This window comes from Ambystoma mexicanum, chromosome 9, assembly GCF_040938575.1.
Source record: "Ambystoma mexicanum isolate Mex_15411 chromosome 9, UKY_AmexF1_1, whole genome shotgun sequence".
In the NCBI taxonomy this organism is placed as follows: Eukaryota; Metazoa; Chordata; class Amphibia; order Caudata; family Ambystomatidae; genus Ambystoma; species Ambystoma mexicanum.
The window spans coordinates 1,458,410,678-1,458,435,536 of NC_090931.1; the positions used below are offsets into that span (position 1 = coordinate 1,458,410,678).

At 47.8% G+C, this 24,859-nt stretch overlaps 1 protein-coding gene across 2 annotated transcripts in view; it reads right to left on the minus strand.

Annotated features, from left to right (window-relative positions):
• The window catches only part of GMPPA (GDP-mannose pyrophosphorylase A), a 191,947-nt gene extending 182,659 nt beyond the window's left edge, over positions 1–9,288 (minus strand). Inside the window, exons 1-2 of one of the 2 annotated variants that reach the window (XM_069616877.1) lie at positions 8,910–9,288; positions 1,612–1,664 (exon numbers count right to left, since the gene is read on the minus strand). In XM_069616877.1, coding sequence (XP_069472978.1) covers positions 1,612–1,651 — 40 coding nt within the window. In that variant the 5' untranslated portion in view covers positions 1,652–1,664; positions 8,910–9,288. The remainder of the gene's footprint in view (positions 1–1,611; positions 1,665–8,909) is intronic. The other variant, XM_069616878.1, reaches the window with a different exon arrangement.
• Positions 9,289–24,859: the final 15,571 nt, after the last annotated feature.

Genomic DNA, 24,859 nt, shown 5'->3' on the forward strand with positions numbered 1-24,859 from the left:
CACATCGTTTTAGTAAAGCATCCTTTAAAAAGGCAATTGTTTTTAACAGTCAAGCAAACTTTGGAATAACTTTTCAACAGTCAATAAAGTTGGTGAATACACTTTGGATACGCGAATACCTTTCTCCTACACCCTAAAGTGACTTCGATAACAAGGATAATATTATTGCATTTATATATAACACCAATATACTCTTTAGACTTTTGAGTTTCAGAAAGGAAGGATTAAAGGAAAGATTGAAAGGTTAGAACATATTTTCTTAAAACGTAGTTGGAATCCTCCAATTAAATCTAGGTAAGCCTTTCCCAGCAGTAAAAGTGTTCAACAAATTACAACCTATGAGGGACAAGCAATGCCAAAGTCAATGGAATCAGAAAAGTGCCCTTAGGGAGCCAGGACAGCCAAAGACAATTGGACAAAGTCTATAGTTCTCATGCATTTCTTGGATAAAAGTCTTTCACAAAGTCAGATAGTTCAGAAAATCACTTTAGGAACACAAGCTGTTAAGGCTGTGCAAAAAGGGAGTTGAAATGAACTCAGAAAGTTAAGCAAGTGCGAAAGCACGACTTAAAGCGAGAAGGTAAGTACCGCAAGCCCAAACAGTACCCAAACAGTACCTCTGGTTAGAAGAAAAGTGGTCCACCTGGATTCAGTCTTGCTACAGTCTTGCTACAGCAAAACGGACCCTCGTTCCTGAGCCCTTCCTAAGAGGGTGGACGTCCGGAGGGCTCCTGCGGCAGTACTCGGGAAGGTCATCGATTCAGCAGCACTTCGCAGTTTCAGCACTTCGCAAACAGCACTGATGCAGAACAAGTTTTGCTGGTTGGACTTTCCTTGCTCCCTCGGTCCTGGACTCTGGTGAGAGGACTCTGGATCGGGATTTTCTGCTTCTGGAGTGTCCATAGGAGGCTCCTGGAGCTTTTGGCCGGATTAGTTCCGTGGCAAACGTTGCACTCGGTTATGGACACTTGACCCCGTCATTGGGCTTCTGCAGCAACAGAGAGGGACATTAAATTGGGGATTGCACCAAAGTGGAGTTTGTCTCGGGGTTAGTTGGTCCCACTAACCCAAGGGAACAAGTCATCCCGTCCGGAGCTTCTCTGTCGATACAAAGGAGGTCAGCCCACCAAAAGGAGGTAGCAGGGCTTCACCAGTACTTCAAAGATCCAGGAGGTTGCAGCAGGCTTCTCTTCACGCTTTCTGCTTCAGATGTTTCTTCCAGGGGTCAACTCCGACTCTAGTCCCAAAACCCTCCCCTTTTAAGCAAGTTTTCCCATTCATGCACAGCCTACGCTGTCAATCACACAGCAGGGTGGCTGTCCTTTGAGGATAGCCAGTCGGCCAATCAGGACTGGTTTCGTTCAGGCACACCTAGAGACAAAGGACAGGGAAGTTTCAGGAACCTGCCTCACTTCCTGCCCTTCCAGACACAATGAAGCCCGCCAAAGGCAAAATGAACAAAGGGCTCAAACCTGGCTTGGCGCACAGAGTAATACCCTCCAAATCCAGTCCTGCCTTGAAGTTAATACAGACTTATGTACTTGCTCACCTTTATGCCATCATCTGTTCCATATCATGCCATGAGGACAAATATATGCGGACCTCACTCACCCTTCTGCGGACCTCCAATCAGAATCACTGCTTTCAGCATCTTGACAGGTTGTCTGAAATGAAAGCAGAGAGCTTAAAATAAGCAGCCATTTTAGCTCCCCTTTATATCTGCAGTATAAAACTGATCTCGCCTGGAGACCCAATACATATGAAACTCATCAAGAGAGGCATCTAAAAAGGCATGCAATGATCGCATGCTTATTTTTTTACTTGAGGGTGGAGGATGAGAGCACATCTGACTGAATGCCACAGTATGTTTTTCTGGGGACTGCCATGTAGAGAGAACAAACTGAACTCTATCTGGTGAGAAGGAAAGGCAGAGGGAAGAACAAACTCAACACAACTACTTGATTACCGAATCGAGAAAGTGAACCAATAATAACCAGGATTTGTTTGCATTAGATCTTTGAATTATTGGGAAATTGGCCACTGATCCTTAGCTATGAATAAGTAGCAAACATTTTATGCATATTTATAAATATTTTCTACTAGTTTTTAAAAATATGTTTCTGATCTTTAGGCTTTTGTGGTACAGGATGCATTTTTTCCTCTTCTTTCTTCTGCCATGCAATTGTTTTACCAATCGCGAATCAGATGGGCATGGTTATTGTTCTACCACTTTGTATGGATTATGTTGATTTTGTATTTATTGTGCCACTTGTATGCTTCATTTTGCCTCCATGTTTATTGGTGTTCAAAATAAAAAATAAAATAAATGTTTCTAAATATATATTGTGTGGCAATGAGATCTACAAACAAGGGGGGGTCCTGGGAGTGTCTCTCTACCGGCCTATATCCTGGGTTAGAGTCTCAACCATGGTCTTTAGCTCACCAGTCCCGTACCAAAATGCTAGGCAATTCTCTTCTGAACAAGAGTACCAACAGCAAACCCAGACGCGTGTTTCGGCCTGGTTGGGCCTCGTCCGTGAGGTGAAGCTGTGCCTATCCAAGAACAGTGAGCAAGGGATTACCCTAGCAATTTAGGGTGAAAACCCAAAGCTACTTAATATGCAAAAAAACAAGGGGGATGTGGGGGTGCTGGGAGTCTCTCTCTACCGGCCTATGAATCCAGACGTGGACCCCTTGCTCATTATTCTTAGAGAGGCACAGCTCCTCCCTACTGATGAGGTTCAACCAGACCGAAACACGTGTCTGGAGTTTCTGTTGGTACTCTTGTTCAGAGGAGAATTGCCTAGCATTTTGGTGCTGGGCTGCCCCAGGGCAGGACAAAGACTGATACATATTGGATATTTCTCCTCTGTGAAAGATAGTGAGTTAGAGAATCTGGGTAAGGCTCTCGTAACTGGGACTAATGCCCGGCAGAGGGACTCCTAGCACCCCCTTTGTTTTTGGCAATGATATCTTACAATTAAAGTCACCAGCAGAAACTATTGCTCTAGATATCACGATATGCCAAGTTTGTAACAAAATCAAAATATTTAGATCATGATCAAGTCTACAATAGAATGCCAATCCTTGCTGCCTTGGTCGGGTAAATCAGCAATGCGGAGCAGCAGATGTGACATCACAAGACTTTCCCAACTGAACAATACCCTATTTTCTGAGAAGGATTACAGTTTCAAGTTAGAAACAGTTCCAAGTACATCATGTTTGGAAACCATTGTCGCTTGCGCAATAACAGCCAAACATGCAACATACCGAGAATACATAATGGGTTACCATATGTTAGGGACGACTGAGGCCAAAGAATAAACTAGTGCCACAATAATAAACCACAAGGCTGAAATGACAGAATCATAGCACACATTGGCTGTTATGCATTTTAATGCAACACTTACAGAAACTGGGTCTCCATTTCCCATTGGTCTAAAATTGATAATTGACAGCTATGTCATCCGATCTGTGAGCGTAAACCAACCTCCTGGACATCTGTGAACACCTTCTAGGGGAACAGTATTATAACCACTATGACCTACTAGACCAGATTGCAGCTTTGGACACACTGGATCAGCCAGTCTCTTTGTACACATCCAACTCTATTTCTGCATCATCATCACTGACCTGCAGCCAACATAGGACTTGCCTCTTCAGCACCCTCTCTCTAGACTGTCAAATTCTCCAAGGGCCCTTTCTGTCGCTTCTCCTCTAGTGCTGACTTGTGCTCACTCATAGCTATCATTTGATTCTTTGAACATGACTTCCAAACGTTTGCAGACGAACACCCAGCATTTAGTCCGCCCTCACCAAACCAAGCTGCGGGACCACTGTCAACAATTCCTCCCTGATGCAACTCCTTCCAAGCTGCCTGAAGGCAATCCAAGAACAGGTGAACCTGAGCAAATTAGCTCTTAAAACGTAGAAGTCGGAAATGTGCGTCCTGTGCATCCCAAAATCTCTACCTTTTCAATGCATGTGGCTCACAGAACAGGCGCTTGCAGTCTTAAGTTTGCTTTGGCGACAAACTCGCCCTACTTAACCAGAACAATATGGTCAAATCATGCTACTTCCAATTTAAACTGATGGGGACCATTATGCCTTACATCTCATCCTCTCAGCCCCCCCTAAAGTGCCATCCATCGCCAAGCTTCAGTCCATGTAAAACAAAACGGCAGACTTAACTTCAAACCTATCCCACAGACCACATCCCGAAGACTGTCCAAGACCCACACCTACATTGGTTGCCGACTACACTGAAGCCGGACAACCCAATAGACCTCTAGGGTCATCAAGTTCTACGATCCTTCCAATCTCAAAATTCTCCAAGGAATGCTTTAATGGATGGATACTTGCAGTCCAGGGTCCCACGATCTGGAACGCATTGCCTCTACACATGCCCCAGGAACAGAACCATCTATGCTTCCCCTGTGCTCTCAAGATTCAGCAGTTTTCAGCCTTAACCCCCGCCCCCTCTTCTTCCTTTTTACCCCTGCGAGGACAAAAGGAGCTTCCCCATTCCACCCATTACCACTGTCTCAATCTCAGCTTCTCTTGTTACCTTTCGTGATCTTAACTGACCATTTGGGAGGGTGTGTGCGATCCATGGAACGAATGGTTACCTATGACCAAATACAAATCAGGAGATAGAGAACCTCGGTCAGATTTGCTTTTCAAAAATAAATGAGTCACCTTTTATCCCCCTTAGCAAGACACACCTTGAATAAATAAAGCACACGATTGCATTAGATTAGCTTTATCCAGCACTCCACCTCAAATGTAAGCAAACCACAAATTATCTATGCAACCAGCTCCCGCAGACATTCCAAATAGCTGCTGGAGTAAAAACACACCCAAACCTATACATCAATTCCCTGCCAAGCGTCAACATTGAAACACTGTATGCTGGTAAATACTGATTTCGATAAATAAGTTTCTTTTTTAAACAAAAACTATCTATGCCAATGTATACAACCAAATGCTAGGTGAATGACAAGCCAAAAGTGCAGTTGGGAGTTCTTGTGCAATTAAAAAAGGAACCGAACAGCCGACCCTTGAAGGAACACCTCACCGTCCTTTCAACCGCTGATGGCACTTCTCCCAGTCTCATGCTCGCCCTATCCTCCCATCTCTGGTTTGCATTCTGGCGAGGCCAGTGCTTTATTCATTCCATAAATACATCACTCTCACGATTAAGGCACACGAACTATTTGATGGAATCCTAGGCTGGTAATGACAGCATACTCGGCCCATCATTAATTCGCTTTATATGCACAGAGTATGGCTTTCACTGCATTAAACGGTGTGCTCAACTCCTGGATGCTGCTTCCAGAAAATCACTGATATGCCCGGATAGATACCTCATGAGGAAAGCGATAGTCTTACATGCTTACTCGTTATGTGGCCCTCCAGATCTTTTGAACTACAACTCCCATGAGTCTTCGCCACCATCTATGCCATCTAGGACTAATGGAAGCTGAAGTCCAAAAGATCTGGAGGGCCACATTGTAAGCAAATATAACTATAACAGGTCCCAATCCTGTGGCAGTGCCGATTTATCCTTTCATTCGTCATGAACAGAAATCCAGTACAATTAAAAATGTGTTAAGAATAACACCCGTTAAGACAACGCTTAGAAGCTAGGAGGTAGGTATCCAGCATAAAGCTGCGCGGCAAGAACACAAATGATTATGTCCCGTCCTCAAGACAGGACCAGTCAGTCCATTTCTTTGCACCCAAAAAAAACGATTGAAAAAGGGAGCCCGAGGCACAGCCTCCAAAATACACAAAATATATCCCTGATGCACTCATGTTTTTGTATCTCAGTCCTTTTCTCCGCCTCGATACCTAGGGGACACAGAGGGTGAGCGGGATGGTGGATGAAGCATCAAGAGCAGGGTTGTCCAACTCGAGAGCCAGAAACATGTCAGATTGTCAGGATATCCCTCATTAATATTCAGGAGATAAATGTGCATACAATGATTCTAAATGTATGCACATTTGTATCTCATGAATATTCATGAGGAATATCATGAAAAACCATCAGGATTCCGGCCCTCGAGGCCTGGAGTTGGACAACCCTGATATAGAGCTGGGGGGGGGGGATACATGACCATCGGTATAAGAGTCACTACGCTGTGGAACTTGTTTCCACTCAGTTACCCTTTTTCTTCAATGTTCTGGTACAATATTTACATTCATTTAATTTCTGATAAGAGTGAGACAGTCGACATTCGTCAACATTTAAATAAAGAATCTTTGAGAGTTGGTGTCCTAGTCGAACACCAGGAGGAGCTGGCATTTAAAGCATAAGAACTACGCAGAGTAATAGCAATGGCCCAAGCAGCAATGGCCCAAACAGAGGAGGGAACGCAATTCTAGATGGCCACTGGTCCTGCCTTTAGCCTGAACGTATGCAAATACATACCTTAGTAAGAGTGATCCCATAGAGTGCATAACACTCCCGGACACAAGACACCTACCCAGTGACCAATGGAAAGATTGAAGCTTCTTTGCCTGGGTGAAGGCCTCCACATATAGGATACATATCCTATTCAAAGTGTAAAAGGACTATTTCAAATGTAGGTAAAGCAAGGGGACCCTCTAGATGTCAATACTGCTTCTGGGAAGCATTTGGACAAAGGTTTGCATTGAAATACAATGAATTGTCAGAAAAAAGTATGGATAAGTGAACAGGAAATAAACTTGGCCAGAAATCCCAAGTGTCCCCATGCCATGCACAAGAAGGTCGTCCAGTCCTGTTTTTTCATTTTTAATTCTGGGCTGTGTCATTTTTTTCAGCCCATTATAAATTTGGTAAAACTACATGTCCCAGAACAAGGGCCCTAACTTATCCTCCTGACCAAAATGACCGCCAGAAGATAAACAGGCTTACATGTCATCCGATTGGTGTAAAGTGCAAATGTCAACCCCAAAATCTGAAAAGGGACATTACAAGAGGGATACCAAAAAGGTCGGCCAACTAGAATTTATCCAGGAGTAAAAACCACCCAACCTAAAGAATAAGGTTAGTGTTCTGAGTATCAGAGAAAGGAGGTAATATGAGTACTGTGGGGTGGAAAAGGGTCAGTCGGGTGAAAAGAGTGTTATCCTCATCAAGATCTATGCCACCTTCCAAAACTGGATGGCCACTCACAAACTCTGTCTGAATGATAAGGCAGAGCTCTTCATTGTGGGCTTTCCTTTTCGCCTCAGCAAACTGCCCTGGGTCTTCAGCACTTTTACCATTGATGGTACTTCCATCCCAGTTCTCAGACAAGTCAAAACATTGGTGGTGGTCACCTGGATGACGAAATCAACATGTCCAAGCCCATCAATGCTTTGTCCTCGTCCACTGCGTGCAATGGTACGTTCATTTCCCTGAGCAATTTCTTTACCCTCCCAATAGTCTCACTCTCGCAAGAGCCCTTATTCTGAGCAAACGCAACTATTGTAATGACCTCCTCATGGGTACCTTTGCAACCAACCTTTCTAATAGCCAACTCCTCCAGAAGAAAGCCCTCCGAGCTGCCCTGGGCCTGCACCACTCTGACCACATCACGGCTTTGCTGTCAAGGCCCCCCCTTACTTTGGAACTCGCTACCAGCGCACATCAGTGGCCAAACCTCCTACACCATCTTCAAGAAACTAGTCAAAACCTGGCTCTTCAATAAATACGAAAAATGCCTTCACTCCCCTAGGTTTCCCACCACTTTAATGCACTCTCCTACCGGACCTTTTCCTGTGATCTTTTGTAGATCATACAAACGTTGTGATACCCTTGGTTCTGGGCATTGCACAATTGTTATAAATAAAAATAATAGCTGTTAGGTAGTTGTACACCTATCAGGCTGTGGGTACTGCACACAGGCATTGGTGGACGTACGGTTCTAGTTTCCTCGATGGATAGTGAAAGGCTGCCATATGCCAACACGACTTGCATCGCACTGGAGGCTATGCAACACCACTCTGGAGCTTGTAAATGTAGTTTCGACGTAGAGCTGTGGATGCCAATATGCCCAGGCTATACACCTCTCTGAGTTGCATCCTAGTCCATTTATTGGGTGACCCAAGCATACATGCCCACTTGTCAGATCATCCAAGAGGAAGAGTTTGAGATGTAAAGGGGGATAATTCAATTTGCTCATTTGTCTTGCACTGGGTTATGGGAAACGTTAGGAGGGAGAATGTGATAAACGTTAGGAGGGAGAATGTGATAAAAGGAGTATCTAAAAAGGAGTCCCTCTCCTGAATAGGCGGGTTGGCATGCATGCCTGTGGTTTTCTGTTATGTTATTGAGTTTCATGATTTTTTTCTGCAGTGCGTTTGATCTGTATACACTGGCTGGGCGACTTAGCTGAATGGATATAATGTTCATACAATTGTGTGTTTGTAAGGAAGGAGGATGTTTTGACTGGGTGGGCGTTGCCCTGCTGGCCATCTGTGTACGCCGATAGAATGGCGATGCAAGTGCATAACTGACAGCTCAGGCGAATGTTTATGCGTGCTCGTGTCCAGTGAAGACCTGAGCTGGAGTGTACGAGCATGGCTTACTGGTCTCTCTCATGGTCAAAAGTAACTCCGTGACTGTGCATCTGAACAGCACCAAAAAACTGCATAGTTCTGCTCAAAACGGTCCTTGTGACCCCAATAACCCTAACCATTATTACTCAGCTTCTGATCCTATCCCCCTCTATTATCGGTCCTTTTCACCAGAATACCGCCTGGCATTGCCCACCCCAATATCTGCTGATCCTGCTCATCCTTTCTACCGCCTCTGCTGCCACACCACCAACTGCCTAATCTTAAAGATACACTCCACATCTTTAAGATTAGCCAGTAGGTTTGTGGGTGGGCGGGGAGATAAGGTCCTGGTGCCACAGACACCCTTTGCCCACACTCACCTTTAATAGTCCCCTGCTCTTCCCAGCCGTCCCCTTCCCGTGTCCAGCTGTGCGCTAGCTTGTCTGCTTACTATAACGTGACGTCAGGTTGCAATGTACCTGCCGGGAGTTTCAGTTTTCCCCAGTTCGTCGCTTGGCGTTCCGTGATTGGACGCCGCATTTCCTGGTAAAGAAAGAGGACAAGATAGCAAGAGTGTCTAGTTCCCATCCGAGAAACAGAGCACAGCAACGGCCCGCCTACTCGTCTTCACGTGACTTCTACGTCTTCATTGTGATTTTTTCGGAGTAATGAAGCGGTTACGGTGTTATGTAACATTTGCTACCCCCATGCTGATCCGGTATCCCCTGGTCTTCGACTGTGTTCGGCTCATCGCTGACTGGCTGCATTAAGCCTTAGCACCGCCCCCATGAGTCTGATCAGGGCTCCTCTTCCGGGCTGTTAAAGACAAAAGCAGCGGAGTACCGAGCGAGCTGCCTCCTTTGTAGTAATAGATAAACTTCATTTATTGTCAGAGAAAGCTTTGCATTAAATGCGAGGCTGCCTCTGAGAAAGTCGTTGATGTAAAGCAGGAGTGCACAACTGATTTTACAGAGGGCCGAAAGTAGCCTACTATATGATGGCTATAGTGGGCAGAAAAGTAAATGTGGGTGGGGCAGTAGGCACAGTGGGGCGTAGCGTGGCAGGAGGCTTTTTCAATCCCTAATTTTTATTAAACACTATGCCCCAAAGCCCCCACCCCTCATGCAAACACTATGTCCCATGGCCCCCACTCCCCAACCAAACACTATGCCCCATGACACCCACCCCTCATGCAAGCACTATGCCCCAAGACACCCACCCCTCAAGCAAACACTATGCCCCATAGCCCCCACTCCCCGACCAAACACTATGCCCCATGACACCCACCGCTCATGCAAACACTATGCCCCAAGACACCCACCCCTCATGCAAACACTATGCCCCAAAACACTTGCCCCTCATGCAAACACTATGCCCCAAGACACCCACCCCTCAAGCAAACAGTATGCCCTATGCCACCAAGCATGCACCATGCATACATACTCATACAGACCCCAACCCCCCCACCCCTGCATACAAACTAACAAGCATACACCATGCACCCATACAGACCCGAACCCCCACCCCCAACTCAGCACACAAACTCACAAGCATACACCATGCACCCATACAGACCCAAACCCCCCACCCCCAACTCAGCACACAAACCCACAAGCATACACCATGCACCCATACAGACCCAAACCCCCACCCCGAACTCAGCACACAAACCCACAAGCATACGCCATGCACCCATACAGACCCGGAACCCCCCACCCCCAACTCAGCAAACAAACCCACAAGCATACACCATGCACCCATACAGACCCGAACCCCCCACCCCCAACTCAGCACACAAACCCACAAGCATACACCATGCACCCATACAGACCCAAACCCCTCCCACCCCCAACTCAGCACACAAGCATACACCATGCACCCATACAGACCCCACCCCCAACTCACCATACAAACCCACAAGCATACACCATGCACCCATACAGACCCGAACCCCCCACCCCCAACTCAGCACACAAACCCACAAGCATACACCATGCACCCATACAGACCCGATCCCCCACCCCCAACTCAGCACACAAACCCACAAGCATACACCATGCACCCATACAGACCCGAACCCCCACCCCCAACTCAGCACACAAACCCACAAGCATACACCATGCACCCATACAGACCCGAACCCCTCCCACCCCCAACTCAGCACACAAACTCACAAGCATACACCATGCACCCATACAGACCCCACCCCCAACTCACCATACAAACTCACAAGTATGCACCATGCACCTATACAGACCCGAACCCCCCACCCCCAACTCAGCACACAAACCTACAAGCATACACCATGCACCCATACAGACCCGAACCCCCCACCCCCAACTCAGCACACAAACCCACAAGCATACACCATGCACCCATACAGACCCGAATCCCCCACCCCCAACTCAGCACACAAACTCACAAGCATACACCATGCACCCATACAGACCCCACCCCCAACTCACCATACAAACTCACAAGTATACACCATGCACCTATACAGACCCGAACCCCCCACCCCCAACTCAGCACACAAACCCACAAGCATACACCATGCACCCATACAGACCCAAACCCCCCACCCCCAACTCAGCACACAAACCCACAAGCATACACCATGCACCCATACAGACCCGGAACCCCCCACCCCCAACTCAGCAAACAAACCCACAAGCATACACCATGCACCCATACAGACCCGAACCCCCCGACCCCCAACTCAGCACACAAACCCACAAGCATACACCATGCACCCATGCAGACCCCACCCCCAACTCATCATACAAACTCACATGCATACACCATGCATCCATACAGACCTGAATCCCCCCACCCCCCAACTCACCAAACAAACTCACAAGCATGCACGCATACAGACCCGGACCCCCCACCCCCACATCTCAACATACACTGAACGTGCACACAACAACAAACAACATTCAGGCAGACCCGACCCCTCCAACGCCCCCCCCCCCAGCATCTCAACATACACTTCACTTGCACAAAAACACATTCAGGCAGACCCGACACACACCCCACCCCTGCATCTCAACATACACTGAAGTTGCACACAAACACATTCAGGCATACCCGACCCCCCCCTCCGCATCTCAACACACAATCCACTTGCACACCAACACATTCAAGCAGACCCGACACACACCCCACCCCCGCATCTCAACATACACTGAACTTGCACACAAACACATTCAGGCAGACCCGACCTCCACACCCCCTCCGCATCTCAACACACACTGCACTTGCACACAAACACATTCAGGCAGACCCGACACATACCCCACCCCCGCATCTCAATATACACTGAACTTGCACACAAACACATTCAGGCAGACCCGACCCCCACACCCCCTCCGCATCTCAACACATATTGCACTTGCACACAAACACATTCAAGCAGACCCGACACACACCCCACCCCCGTATCTCAACATACACTGAACTTGCACACAAACACATTCAGACAGACACGACCCCCACACCCCCTCCGCATCACAACACACACTGCACTTGCACACAAACACATTCAAGCAGACCGGACACAACCCCCGCATCTCAACATACACTGCAGACATACAAATACAAACACGCCAGACACACACCCCCACCTCCGCATCTCAACATACATACAAAAACAAAAAACAGTCAGGACGGACCCGAGACAGACAGACAGACAGACACACACACACAAACATACAGCCCCCCCACCATGTACTTACCCAGACGTGCTGGAACGCTGGCGAGGCTTCCGGAACTACGGCTGGCGTGGCAAGCAAGGCTGAAATGCCTTCCGGCATCAAGTCTTACTGGCCACGCCAGCCGTAGTGCTGGCACTCCATTGGTGCAGCACACACGCACTACTTGGCTCGTAGGAGCTGCGTGGTTCGTGTGCACTGAACCAATGAGGGCCAGTGTTTTGTCCGGCCCGGAAGACAACAAAGACTTTCCTAATGGAGGGCGGCCGATGCTGCTTGTGGGCCGCCCTCCATTAGGAAAGTCTTTGTTGCTGGTGGGCCGGACAAAACGGCATGGCGGGTCACAACTGGCCCGCGGGCCGTATGTTGTGCACCCATGATGTAAAGCATTCTCTCAGAATAGTAAACAGTGTTTTATCTATACCCACTGGTGGAAATGGAAAAAATGTGGTGGGGGATCGCACAAGTGCCGGGGTAGGGGAGGAGTTGGGGGGCAGAGGCGGCGTGGTCTAGAGGGGGCGGGGTTGGTTATTGGCCATACTTAAAAAAAGAAAGAAAAAAAAAGCGCCCACAACGGCAACATTACCTTTTACCGCCGACCAGGGCTTTAAGTCCTGCAGGGCCCACTAATCTCCCCTGCCAGCCCCGGCCACTACATGAAGCTCGTGCTCGTGTGCGAAAGCTTCAGGCTCCAGAAAAAATTGCCTTTCAGCCTTAATGGTGGCGCCGCACCTGCGAGGCATCCCTTTAAGAAGGAGATGCCCGTGGGCCGGCGCCACCATTATGGAGAAAACGTGAGGCCACTGGAAGCTGAGGACGTTTTCCTGAAGACTGAAACAGCTTCCAGTGGCCTCACCCTTTCAGCCTTAATGGTGATGCTGCCCCTACCCAGCTGGCAAGGGGCAGCGCCACCATTAAGGCTGAATAGGCGAGGCCCTGTCCCCTGCCAGGCAAGCCTATAGAAAATAAATGCAGAGATCAATACCCTCTCCCCAGGGTGTTCATCACTAGAAAAGGATGCCTGGCAGGGGTGCCAGTGGCCCATTGAGCCGGGCTCGTCAGGGGAGCGTGGCCTAACGGGCCAGCAGGACCCTTACAGTTAGGCCACGCCCCCTTGATGTGCCCTGGCTCATTTTGTAGTGCCAAAAAAAGAAAAAGAAAAAAAAACGCCAGCGACGGCAGCATTGCTGTTTACCGCCGGCTTTGGTGTAATGCTCGCTACATGTACAACTGATTCCTTTCAGTTGTACATGTAGCGAGCATTGTGCATTACACACCAGTGCCAAAGTCGGCGGTTAACGGCAATGCTGCCGTCACGGGCGCTTTCTTTTCTTTTTTTTTACAGCACGGTTCTTAGGCTTGGGCGGCTGACTCTGGCTGGATCCCGAGATCCGGCTACACATCTGGTGCCTGATCTCGGATCCGCCGAGAGCCGGCCCAATGACCAGCACTATCTATACCCACAACGGAACGAAGCTCAGCATTTCATAAATTGTAACTTGTCATAAAATACGAGGCTTCTACTGAGGAAGCCATTAATGACTCGTTACAGTTCATGAACCGTCGAGCTGCGCTTTGTTGTGGTAATGACAAGTTACAGTTTATGAAATGTAGTGTCTCTCCTAGTGGTGAAGAATATCCTTTGTCCAGTCAGGGGAGTATCCAACATTGCAAGAGCGGGGGGTTAGGGAGAGGCACTATAAAAGTCCTGCTACTTCCCCTCCAAATACAGTGCGTGCAATTCCATATGGTCTCATTCGCGCCCACAAACCACCCACCCCTTCCCCAATCTACTTATTTTGTAACATTAGTGGCATATGGCAGTTTAACACAACAAAAAAATAAAACTGCAGAATCATTACAGATGAAGCAAACTCATCTAGTAGAGCTCTGTCCAGGCACGCCGGGGCAAAATACATACAAACCTCCTAATTTGCATATGGATTGCACCAACAGAAATTACTTCACAGAAAAGAGCATCACCAGTCTTTGATTCTTGCAGGCGCCATGGAAGTGACTCATACATGGCAACATTCAGAGCCACCTGGGAGGGAGATTTCCACTGGGAAATCGGGAGACCTACATTTCCCCATAGGAATGCATTGGGGCTACAGTAATTTTAGGCAGGAGAATGTGAAAAATAGCTATATTTTTCACCAAAAAATCGGGAGTATCCCACCTAAATCGGGAGGGTTGGCATGCATGGTGACTTAAGAATAAGTAGTCATAAGTAAGCCAAGTGGAAAATAATTTTGTGATGCAAAATACCTAAATTGCACTATTGTTATATATGGAGCAACTCCATAGTCAGGCTTTTTAAAAATAACAGCATTATATATTAACCCATAGGTCCTCATTCCAAGTTTACTAATCCGGAAACAAAGGTGCCGGTAAGCTGACCGAAACCCTTGTTTAGGGATCAGCAAACTCTGAGTCTGCCTGCCGTGGCCGCTGTGCCCGACAGGTCTGACCCTGCCGGGCGCAGCGGCCACAGTAGGCAGACTGGTCACAGAAGCACCCACACATTGATAACGGTTCTGGTGCTTCCGTGTCCCCACTTCCATAGAGCAGGGCAGTTTCTAGCCAACTTGGTACCCAGGGCGAAACACCAGAATACACCCCCACCGGACTGGCACACGCCACTCCCAAACTACACCTCTGTGTCGTGCGACAAATCTCATCAATATGAATAAATAATTTCTATATAAATGAATTTGATTTCACTACATTGTAATGCAAGTACTTTAAAGAAGAATTCTAATGTGAAAGACAGCTGTTGCTGCCCAAGTAAATGTATTTTCTGTCACATGCTCTTAGGGAAGGCCTTGCCCGAATGCAGTTTCAAACTGTCTATACTAGCTCACTGCGGTGTGACCAGCCTACCGAGGCCTGAGGGCCCACTGGCCCTGTGTTGCAGGTGTTCTGTTCGTATCACCTCACTTGTATTTCGCAAGAGGCAATGACTAACCTTATGAATTATTTTCTGATGGAAGGTTATCATTCCAAGCTGGACAGTCTGGTACACTCTTATTGTACTCTTTCAAAAAACCTCTATGAGCTTGTAGGGGAGGATAGGTCAATAGGACCCCCCCTCCCACTGCATCTCCCACCCTGGTGAAAACTCATGACTCGTCGGCAGCCCACCGGACCCCGGGCCCAGGCGGCAGGGCGGCTGCAGACTGACACGTGAGGCTGCCCCACCACGTTATGTGGCAGAGCACAGACGCCATCTTGTACTAAGCCAACTCCATTTTGCTAGAAACGTTCAGATCTAACCCAGGCAGAGCCAGCGTGCACACTGGAAGCTGCAGCTTGACCCCCACTCGACCGCGCTCACAGAGGCCCACACTTCCCCCACCCCCCACCGCATGGCAGATCCGCTGAGGACTCATTCTCACGAGCCACCAGACATGAACAAACAACAAAATAAAACACTGTAGCTGTTAACCTTCCGCAGTATATCATTGCCCCAGCCATGAACGGGAACATTAGGAAGTAACTGAATCCAGCCCAAAACCTGCATGCCCTGACCCTGTACCAAGCCCCCAGCGTTAGACGGTGTGGCACCCTACACCCCTACCTACCCCGTAAACTCTTGTAATGTGTAGAGACCATTTATGTTAATATATGTCATGTTGACTAACGTTCGCTGCTAATGTGAAGAAGAATGGGCAAAGCGTAATATGCAACAGATATTGTTTATAATGTAAAGATGTACGAAAACTGACTAGATGATGACAATATGCAATAACATGTGTTGCCCTCTTTATACATACACCTGCCTAACACTACCTCATTTTCATATGTCAACTATAGATGTGAATTGTTGTGCTAAAGGGTATGACTACCAGTTAGTATCCCTCCTAATACAAATGCATACAAGTCCTCTTAGAGACCCCACGTGTTGTTATTCACCCCACACCCACGGGACTGTACACCGCCTTGTGCAGGATGCCGCGCACAGAGCTGCAAGGCCATCTCCCCCTCCTCCCGGCCAGGCCCTCCAGAGATAGCTGGTGTTCAAACAGCACAGCCTCGCCTCCCCTCCCGACCCTGCTGGACCCATTTCAAGCATCCGCCTCCCCCATGTCAGAGGCCGCCAAAGCCTGACTCCATGACGTACGAGCTACCTGGTCCTAAATCCCACCGTCTCTCAGGCACTAGTCACATGCCCCCCACGGGCCAGTGGTATCTCCGTCGACCCCAAGTTAATGGCCCTCAAAAGGGGGGCGCCCACACTTGTACCAACAGATCGTAATACTATCCATCACCAAATCTCCCAAGACAGGGTGGTCAAGTGACCCCTCCCATGCCCCTGACTATGCACATGGAACCAGATTGTTTGAACCTAAGGTATCCTCCAAACTGATGTATTGGGACACTTCAGATTGCATATCAATGTTCCTGTCTGCATATTGATCTAAGGTTAGCGCTTACAAGAGTTGCAAACCAACAGAAGCATGGAGTGTGACGAATTGGTGTGAATGTGTGGCCAAAAGGGCAAATGTCAGTTTAGTTACCAATCATCGTTACAAGGCATGTCCGGCCCTGCACTCCACCCCGATGAGCCCAGCTGACCTTCCAACCCCACGTGGCGCAGCACCAACGTCAGCCAATCCTGGAGGAGCAGCTATCTACTGTGTATACCCCCTAGATATCACCGCCCAATCCCCACGATTATGTATCCCCTATAGCTTGTGTCACCCATGACGTGTTCTGGAAATAAGTAGGCCTGTCTTTGCTATTGTCAGACAGAGCGCTCTCGGAGTTTGCAGAGTCCTTTGCACGCCCTATATTGATCTATATAAAGCTCTTTTGATCCCACCCGCACTTGGCCTGGTCTCATTCCCCTTCTGGGGTGTGTCCTTTATTGCCTCTCAATAAGGGGGGGGTGTTTTTGGGGATGCTTACATTCAGTGGTGACCCCGACGTTATTTATTTCTCAACTTTAAACTGTCCCCTTGGCACGAGACGCCCCCGGTCGTAGTGAAGACGCATGGCGCGCCCGCTCAACAGAGCCGGCCACCTATGGCAACTGGTACGCAGAGACGTGCGCACGCAGTTAGGGCGAGAGGGTACGGGTCCCGTTTCAAAAAACCCTTAGTAACGCTCGCCGGAGCTGGGTGGGGCCATTGAGTGCGAGGCCGCGTCGCTTGGACGGACCAAATCTGGAGAGTCTCGGATCAAGACGGGCACGTGAGTATTAAGTGCGAGTGATACTAAAAGGGGGAAAAAATCTAGAGGACAAGGGGAAACAAGTCGGGGACATAGAGGGGACTTTTAACTTCCAATACTTTCTCTTTCTTTGCATATGGCCATTAGGATACAAAAGTGAAAAAGGGAAAAGAGGACGGGAACCTAACTCTGCAAGGGAGTAGAAGGCGGCGCCGCGTAGTGCTATCTCGACTAGTGCTGGGAATAAGTAAAAACAGTGAAAGAATAAATTAAGGGTGTCTGAGTGAAGAGACACGGAAAATACGTTAGAACTAGCTTTTCTTTCTCTTATTCTTCTCTAATTCCTCTCATCTGGGGTAAAATAAGGTCTAAAAAAAAGGGGGGGATTTATATATATATAAATAAAAGAAGCTGTGTGAGGGTTAGAGGGGGTTGCCGTAGAAGGCGAAGGGCCAAGCAGGGAGGGTAAATGCTATATGTGCAAGCTGAGGTATGATGAATGTCTGATGTGTGTTGTGCACATCGTGTGTTTATGGTCTTTTGCTACCAATTGTCTCTATGTAATAATACTGACTTAAGTGCTTTTCCAGGGGGTACGGTCAATGTAAGTGTGACCTGGTAAGATTTGAAAAAGCAGTGTCCTTTGTTGAGTAAAGGTATAACTTGATTATTAGAACCTGGAAGTGACTAAAGCCCCATGCAGACAGTTAGCTACGCATAGTGACAGAAAAGATTGACACAAGAGAATAGAGTAACATAGGTCTAAGCATGGAAGCGGAGGCACCCTTAGCGCACATTTGTAAAAGTTTGGCGGGACAAGCGGAAAGAATAACTAAGTACCATGACCTGTAGGTCACGGAACTGAAGGGGGAGGGTCTCCCCAGGTTTGGCCACAAGGAGGGTCCTTTGATAAAAGTGTTCTGGACATGGTAGCCACCTGCATATTCCTAAAATACAAAGGAAAACACTTTCATAACAGGAGAGAGATACTAGATCTATGGCGATTATTCGAGGAAATACCTCCACCAAAGAAAATAGACACCACACTTGATCAACCTGCACTCACGGCTACCCCATCAGCACGAGCAGAGGGTGGCAAGGAGGACGGGGGAAAGAAAGAGTGATAGAGGTGACTCGATTGTACCCACTTATGAATAAGCACCCACCTGCTGAAGGATATAGTGATCCCACGTACGTGCCCACTAGTACCCCTGCCCCCACAGCACGGCCAACATAACCACCACCATTGGAGTGCCCCCGATCAAATGGACAGGTAAGTACCCCCTCAGTAAACATATGTAAGTTAACAGAAGACTTAGACGCCAGGCTCTCAATAGCCAGAGAAGAGTTGTCGAGGATACAAAGCATATGTGAACAAGGTGAGCCCAGTACGACAAGGTCAGAGTGAGTGCCCGGTCCCACACCTTAGACAAGTCAAATGAGGAAGGGTGGAAGAAAGGGGAGATACTATTTAGGATACAAGAGGAGCCCACCCAGATAGTAGAACTGGGAGCGAACAATACAGGAGGAAGTGTAGAGGGAGGAGAAGTGGAAGGTGATGGGAGAGAAGAGCTGTGGTGTGACATAGAAGAAGACGAGCAGGAAGCTGGGAGATTGGGAATAGCGGCAGGAGGTAGTTTAGTGAAATTCGGGGAGACACCACTGGGGAGGACAATGGAACAGGAGTGGACAGGGAGATTAAGAAACAGGACGGGAAGGATAGCTATGGTGGGGAAGAAAGGAACAAAGGTGAGTATTGGGAAAGGAAGTAAGGGACGATTACAACTCCCACTAATACATCGGGGGGCGGGAAGACCAAATTATATATACCCTGGCACATATGGATAAGGCAAACTTACTAAAATCATTGCCTCCGCTATCAGGTGGAGCTAGCAAGTGGATATATGCCTTCGAGAAACACACTGCAGGGGTGCCCCTGGCCATAGGAGATGTTAAAAGCTTACTCGTGTCAGCAGTAGGGGACCAATCAGACCGGGTGTGGGCAAAAGCAGGTTTCCCGGGAATAACACTGGATAGTGACAGACATGATGGCGCTGCCTTCAATAGAGTGCGCGCGCGCATTTGGGACGCATTAAGGGAAACATTTACAGGCACGCCAGATTTACAGTCAGTAATGCAATGCACAATGAACGATGGGGAAGAGGTTATGGATTACATTTTTCGAGTACAGGAGATGTGGAGAGCTGAAATGGGCACACCGTATGACCAGTCAACATCGTTATTTTACTTCATAATAAAGAGGGGGCTCCCAAAAGAAGTGCAAAAAGCACTTGACAAAATAGCAGGGATTGAAGCGAAAGGATGGCCAGAGATACAGAGCATAATAGTGCACCATTGCAAAAGAATCAAGGAAAGAGAGAAGGAGGTGGCACAAAAAAGGCTGGCAGATGAGGCCAAGTTAGTACAAACGAAACTGGTGAAGGTCGCAGCAGCTGTAGAAGCACTCCCACACGATAGAGACACGGAGGAGGAGGGGGGACTGGTAGCGATACAGGGAAGGATGGCTGCAAATTGGACAGACAACGGGTAAAGACAGTGGAATGGACAGGAGGAATACGGAGGGCAGCAGTGGAAAGTGTGGCACCCCAGAAACAGGAGAGGTGGGGACAGAGGGCGACAAGGAGGTGGACAGGGATACGGAGGTAATGGCGGAAATGGGGGAATGGGGGGCCGGGACCTAGAGGGGGACAAGGAAACATTTCTCGCGCAAGTGCAGGAGCAGGTCTAACCCAAGTTACCAAGATGACCAATATTACGGGCACCCCCATCCGGGGAGCCCATACGGGTTGGCCAGGAACGGGGGAAGAGAACAGCTAGACCAAAGAGGGCAAGAGCAATACAGGGAACGACCACACAATGTTCAACAACATCCACAAAGCAGTGAGCACCTTCCCTACACTCAAAACAACCCCTTCACTACAACATCAAACGGCGCGCCTGCCCCATATGGAGGAGTAGCGGTAGTTTCAGGTAACGTTTTTAGCCAGCAGGGGGGTACAACCAGGCATCCAGCATAGGACAGCCCACAGAGAACACTCGCGTGTCCAATCCTATCGACAACCTTCAATGCAAGCGAGGAACCATTGATAGGGGCAGAGATAGGAAATAAACAATTCATCTTTATGGTAGATTCGGGAGCAGAAAAATCATGCATACGTGAAGGCCGGTTTCCGCTATCTAATCGTAAATTTGAGATGCAGGGGTTCTTTGGGGCGGTGGTAGAAGTTCCTTACACAGAAGATTTGGACGTGACAGTGGGGGGGAAAACAGTAAGGGCACCCCTATTGTACTATGAGCAATCCCCTGTCAACCTGCTGGGAAGGGATCTCCTCAGCAAACTGAACATGATTATTTATTTTACCAAGAGAGGAGGGATTGTTTGCTCAACCCCAGGGATGTGTTCTATGCGTGTGATGCTCGTGATATATTCAAGATCGACATGCCTAGAGGTGCGCGGCATACAGGTGGACCCGGATATATTCATCCATGGGTTAAAAACATTGGCACGGGTGGTCCCAGAGTTGAAAAAACTAGAGTGGAGAGTACCAGCAGAATTTGTTTTCCACCCAATTGCCCGCCCGGAGATAATGATGTCACTGGACATACATGCAGTACAAATCGCAGCCAAAAGAATAGCTGTAATTGCAATGGACATAAATGGCTGTAAGTGGCGTACAGTATTATGCATAAACGGCGACATTGCACTCCAAGATTTGTCAGATGAAGAACTTTTCACAGATTCAGAGAGTGATGGAGAAATCATCATGGAAATAGCCATACCTTGTGAAATAATGATACAGCAGAGGCAGGTGCCAGTACAGTTAATGGTGGTAGTAGGGGCCCCACCTTCGTTCTTTAATGATGACATGCAGTCGGTGCCCTGGCAGTTGTGGACAACAGGTCCACATGACGTAGGACTGCTATGCGGAGTCACACCAGTGAAGATCAACCTTAAGCATGGAGCAATTCTGCCCCGGGTCAAACAGTACCCCCTGTCCCGGGAAGTAGAAGAAAGAATAAAAGAAACAATAAATGCCCTAATCGCACAAGGGATAATAGTACCCTCAAACTCCCTGTGTAACACATGTATTTACCCAATCAAAAAAGCGAAAGGAGGGGCCTGGAGGATGATCCAGGACCTACGCCCGCTAAATGACGTCATCCAGAAAGAGTTCCCTTTGGTCCCGAACCCAGCATTCATTCTATGCAGCATCCCAAAAGACGCATCTCACTTCACCGTGGTGGATTTGAAGAACACATTCTTCTCAATACCACTCGCAGAAGAATGCAGATACCTGACAGCATTTACCCTAGGGGGGAGGAGGTATGAACACTTCAGGTTACCTCAGGGTTATTGCGAAAGTCCCAGCATATTCAACAGAATATTGCACGAAGATCTTGGGAACATGACAGCCGACAGCACGATAATACAGTACGTGGATGATTTGTTGATTTGCAGCAAAAACGAGGACGAATGTAAAAAAGACTCCATTGCCCTTTTGACATTACTAGCCCAAAAGGGGTACAAGGTGGACAAGGAAAAGTTGCAATATTGTCAACATGAAGTGCTGTACCTAGGGCAATTGATCTCAAAGGATGGCAAGAAAATAATCCCAGACAGAGTAGCAGCCATCTCGGCTGTAGGGAGACCTAAGACAGTGAAAGACATGCAAAAATTCCTAGGGATGTGTAACTATTGTCGTGCATGGATATTGGACTATGCTGCATACACACCCCCATTGCTCCAGGCACTCAAAGAAGCCCAGAAGGAAAATACAGAGATACAGTGGGACTCAGAGTTGTGCAATGCATTCACATCACTCAAAGGACTCATTTCAAGCGCACCAGTGCTCGCGAACCCAGATTATGAACGCGAGTTTTACCTGTTCTCGCACTGCAAGGGAGCACTCATGAAAGCAGTCCTAACACAGAAAATATCACTAGGTCACAAGCCTCTGGCATACTACAGCGGGACATTAGATGCAGTAATGCAGGGACACTTCGCGTGCGAACAGGCTCTCGCAGCCACCGCGTTCGCCATTGAAAAAAGCGCCACCGTAGTAATGGGGTGCTCACTGACACTGTATGTAGAACATTCATTGTTCGCCATACTAGAGCGATCAAAAAGCATGCTAACCACACACAGAGCCACTGCATATGAGGTAATACTGTCAAGCGCCAATATACATGTAGTAAGGTGCAAGGTGGTCAACCCCGCAAGATTCATCTCAGAACCATGCACTGTGGAGGATGTACAGGCACATGATTGTGCAACATATCAGGGCGAGGAGAATGTAACAACTGTAGTGAGTGAGAACCCACTGGCAGAAGGAGAGGTATTTTTTATAGACGGGTCAGCTTTCATAAATCCAGAAACTGGAGAAAAACATGTGGGGGTGGCGGTCGTGCGAATGGAAGAAGGTGAGTACGAGGTCGTAATACAGCAACGACTGCCGGCCCATTTCTCAGCACAGGCAGCAGAACTGGTAGCATTAATTGAAGCACTACGTGCAGCAAAGGGGTGCGCAGTGACAATTTACACAGATTCAGCATACATGGCCACAACAGTACACGGAGGGCTTGCCAGGTGGGGAAGAAGGGGGTTCAACAGGGCAGATGGTTCACCCGTACACCATGCAGAACTACTAAAGGAACTCATAGAAGCGTTGAAAGAACCCACCATAGTAGCAATAGTAAAATGACAGGCCCACACCAATAATACAGACTTTGTCTCTTTGGGAAACGCGGCAGCAGACGCAGCTGCCAAAGAAGCGTCATATCTAACAAAAGAAAAAACAGGTGAGTACTTAGTGCGGAAAGAATCGGAGGACGATGTTCCAGACAGGTACAATGCCATGCCAGTGTCTCAAATATTGGAGCTACAGGAAGGGCAACTGAGGACGAGAAAGAATTGTGGACAAAAAGAGGGTGCAGCCAGTCCGCCACCGATTTATTATGGCGGCAAAACAACACAGGTAAAGTAGTCATGCCAACTAAGTTATTAGAAATAGCATTCCAGCAGCTACACTTCTCGCACACAATGCAAGACAACACATTGCTGCAGAGATACAGGACCACTGGTTCATTCCAGGGTTACAGGAACAACTCTCTAAGCTACCAATGGAATGTACAACGTGCCAGATATACAACTCCGGCATGACTCTAAGAACACTGAGAGGAACAATACCCAAGCCGTTAGGACTGTTCAGAGAGCTGCATATAGATTATGCAGACATGGGTGAAAGGTGCAACGGAGCAAGGTACACGATGGTGGTAGTTTGCCCCTTTTCACGGTGGGTAGAAGCAGGTCCCTGTGCCCGCCCAGATGCCAAGTGCGCTGCGAAGTTTCTAGTGGGGGAAGTAATCCCCCGCTGGGGAATTTGCGACATAATTTGCTCTGACAACGGCACACATTTTGTGAACGATCTCCTCAAAGAAGTAACATCAATGCTAGGAATCAAACACAAATTATGCTCAATTTATCACCCGCAAAGTAACAGTGTGGTAGAAAAGATAAACAGATTACTAAAAGGGAGACTCTCAAAACTGTGTTTCACCCTTAAGAAAAACTGGGTCCACTGTCGCCCCTTGGCCTTGTTTGAGCTGAGGAATCAGCTCAGCAAAGACCACCATTTGTCACCCCATGTGATTGTGACAGGGAGACGAATGCACACAGCACATTCACCTCTCCGTAGACATTCAGATGCACACAGAAGCGCTACTGTACTAGGAGAGGAATTCAACGACTACCTGACAAAACTCACTAAGGCAGCACGCATGATAGCAAAACAACTCGCACCACCATTCATAAGTGACGGGGAAAATGTAACACATACTCCAGAAAAAGAAAACCCAATGGGTCAGCTGGAACCAGGTGAGATGGTATAATTTAGGAGTTTCGTTCGGAGGTGGAATGCTCCAAGATTTCATGGCCCATAGGAGGTAGTATTTTGCACACCCACGGCAGTGAAAGTGAAGGGCTTGAGATATTGGATACATTTGACAGACGTTCGAAAAGCCTATGACAGTGTGGGACCAGTAGAAAGTGCAGTGGGCCCTGACAGGGAAAATGTGCAAGAATAAGACAGTAATTGTGTAAAAAAAAAGAAAGAATTTTACGCACATGAGCATGCAAAGTTTACTGAATGACAACTGTATTATAACATTGTTTATGGCAAGATGTGAAATAGTATTACATGAAAATGACCTGTCTTTCTTTCTCGTTCTCTCGCTCTTGCTCTCCTTCTCTCTTTTCCTCTTTCTCTCTCTCTCTCTCTCTCTCTCTCTCTCTTTCTCTTTCTCTCTCTCTCTTTCTCTCTTTTCCTCTTCCTATTTCTCTTTCTCTTTCTCTCTCTCTCTCTCTCTTTCTCTCTGTCTCTCTCTCTCTCTCTCTTTCTCTCCCTCCCTCTTTCTCTCTCTCT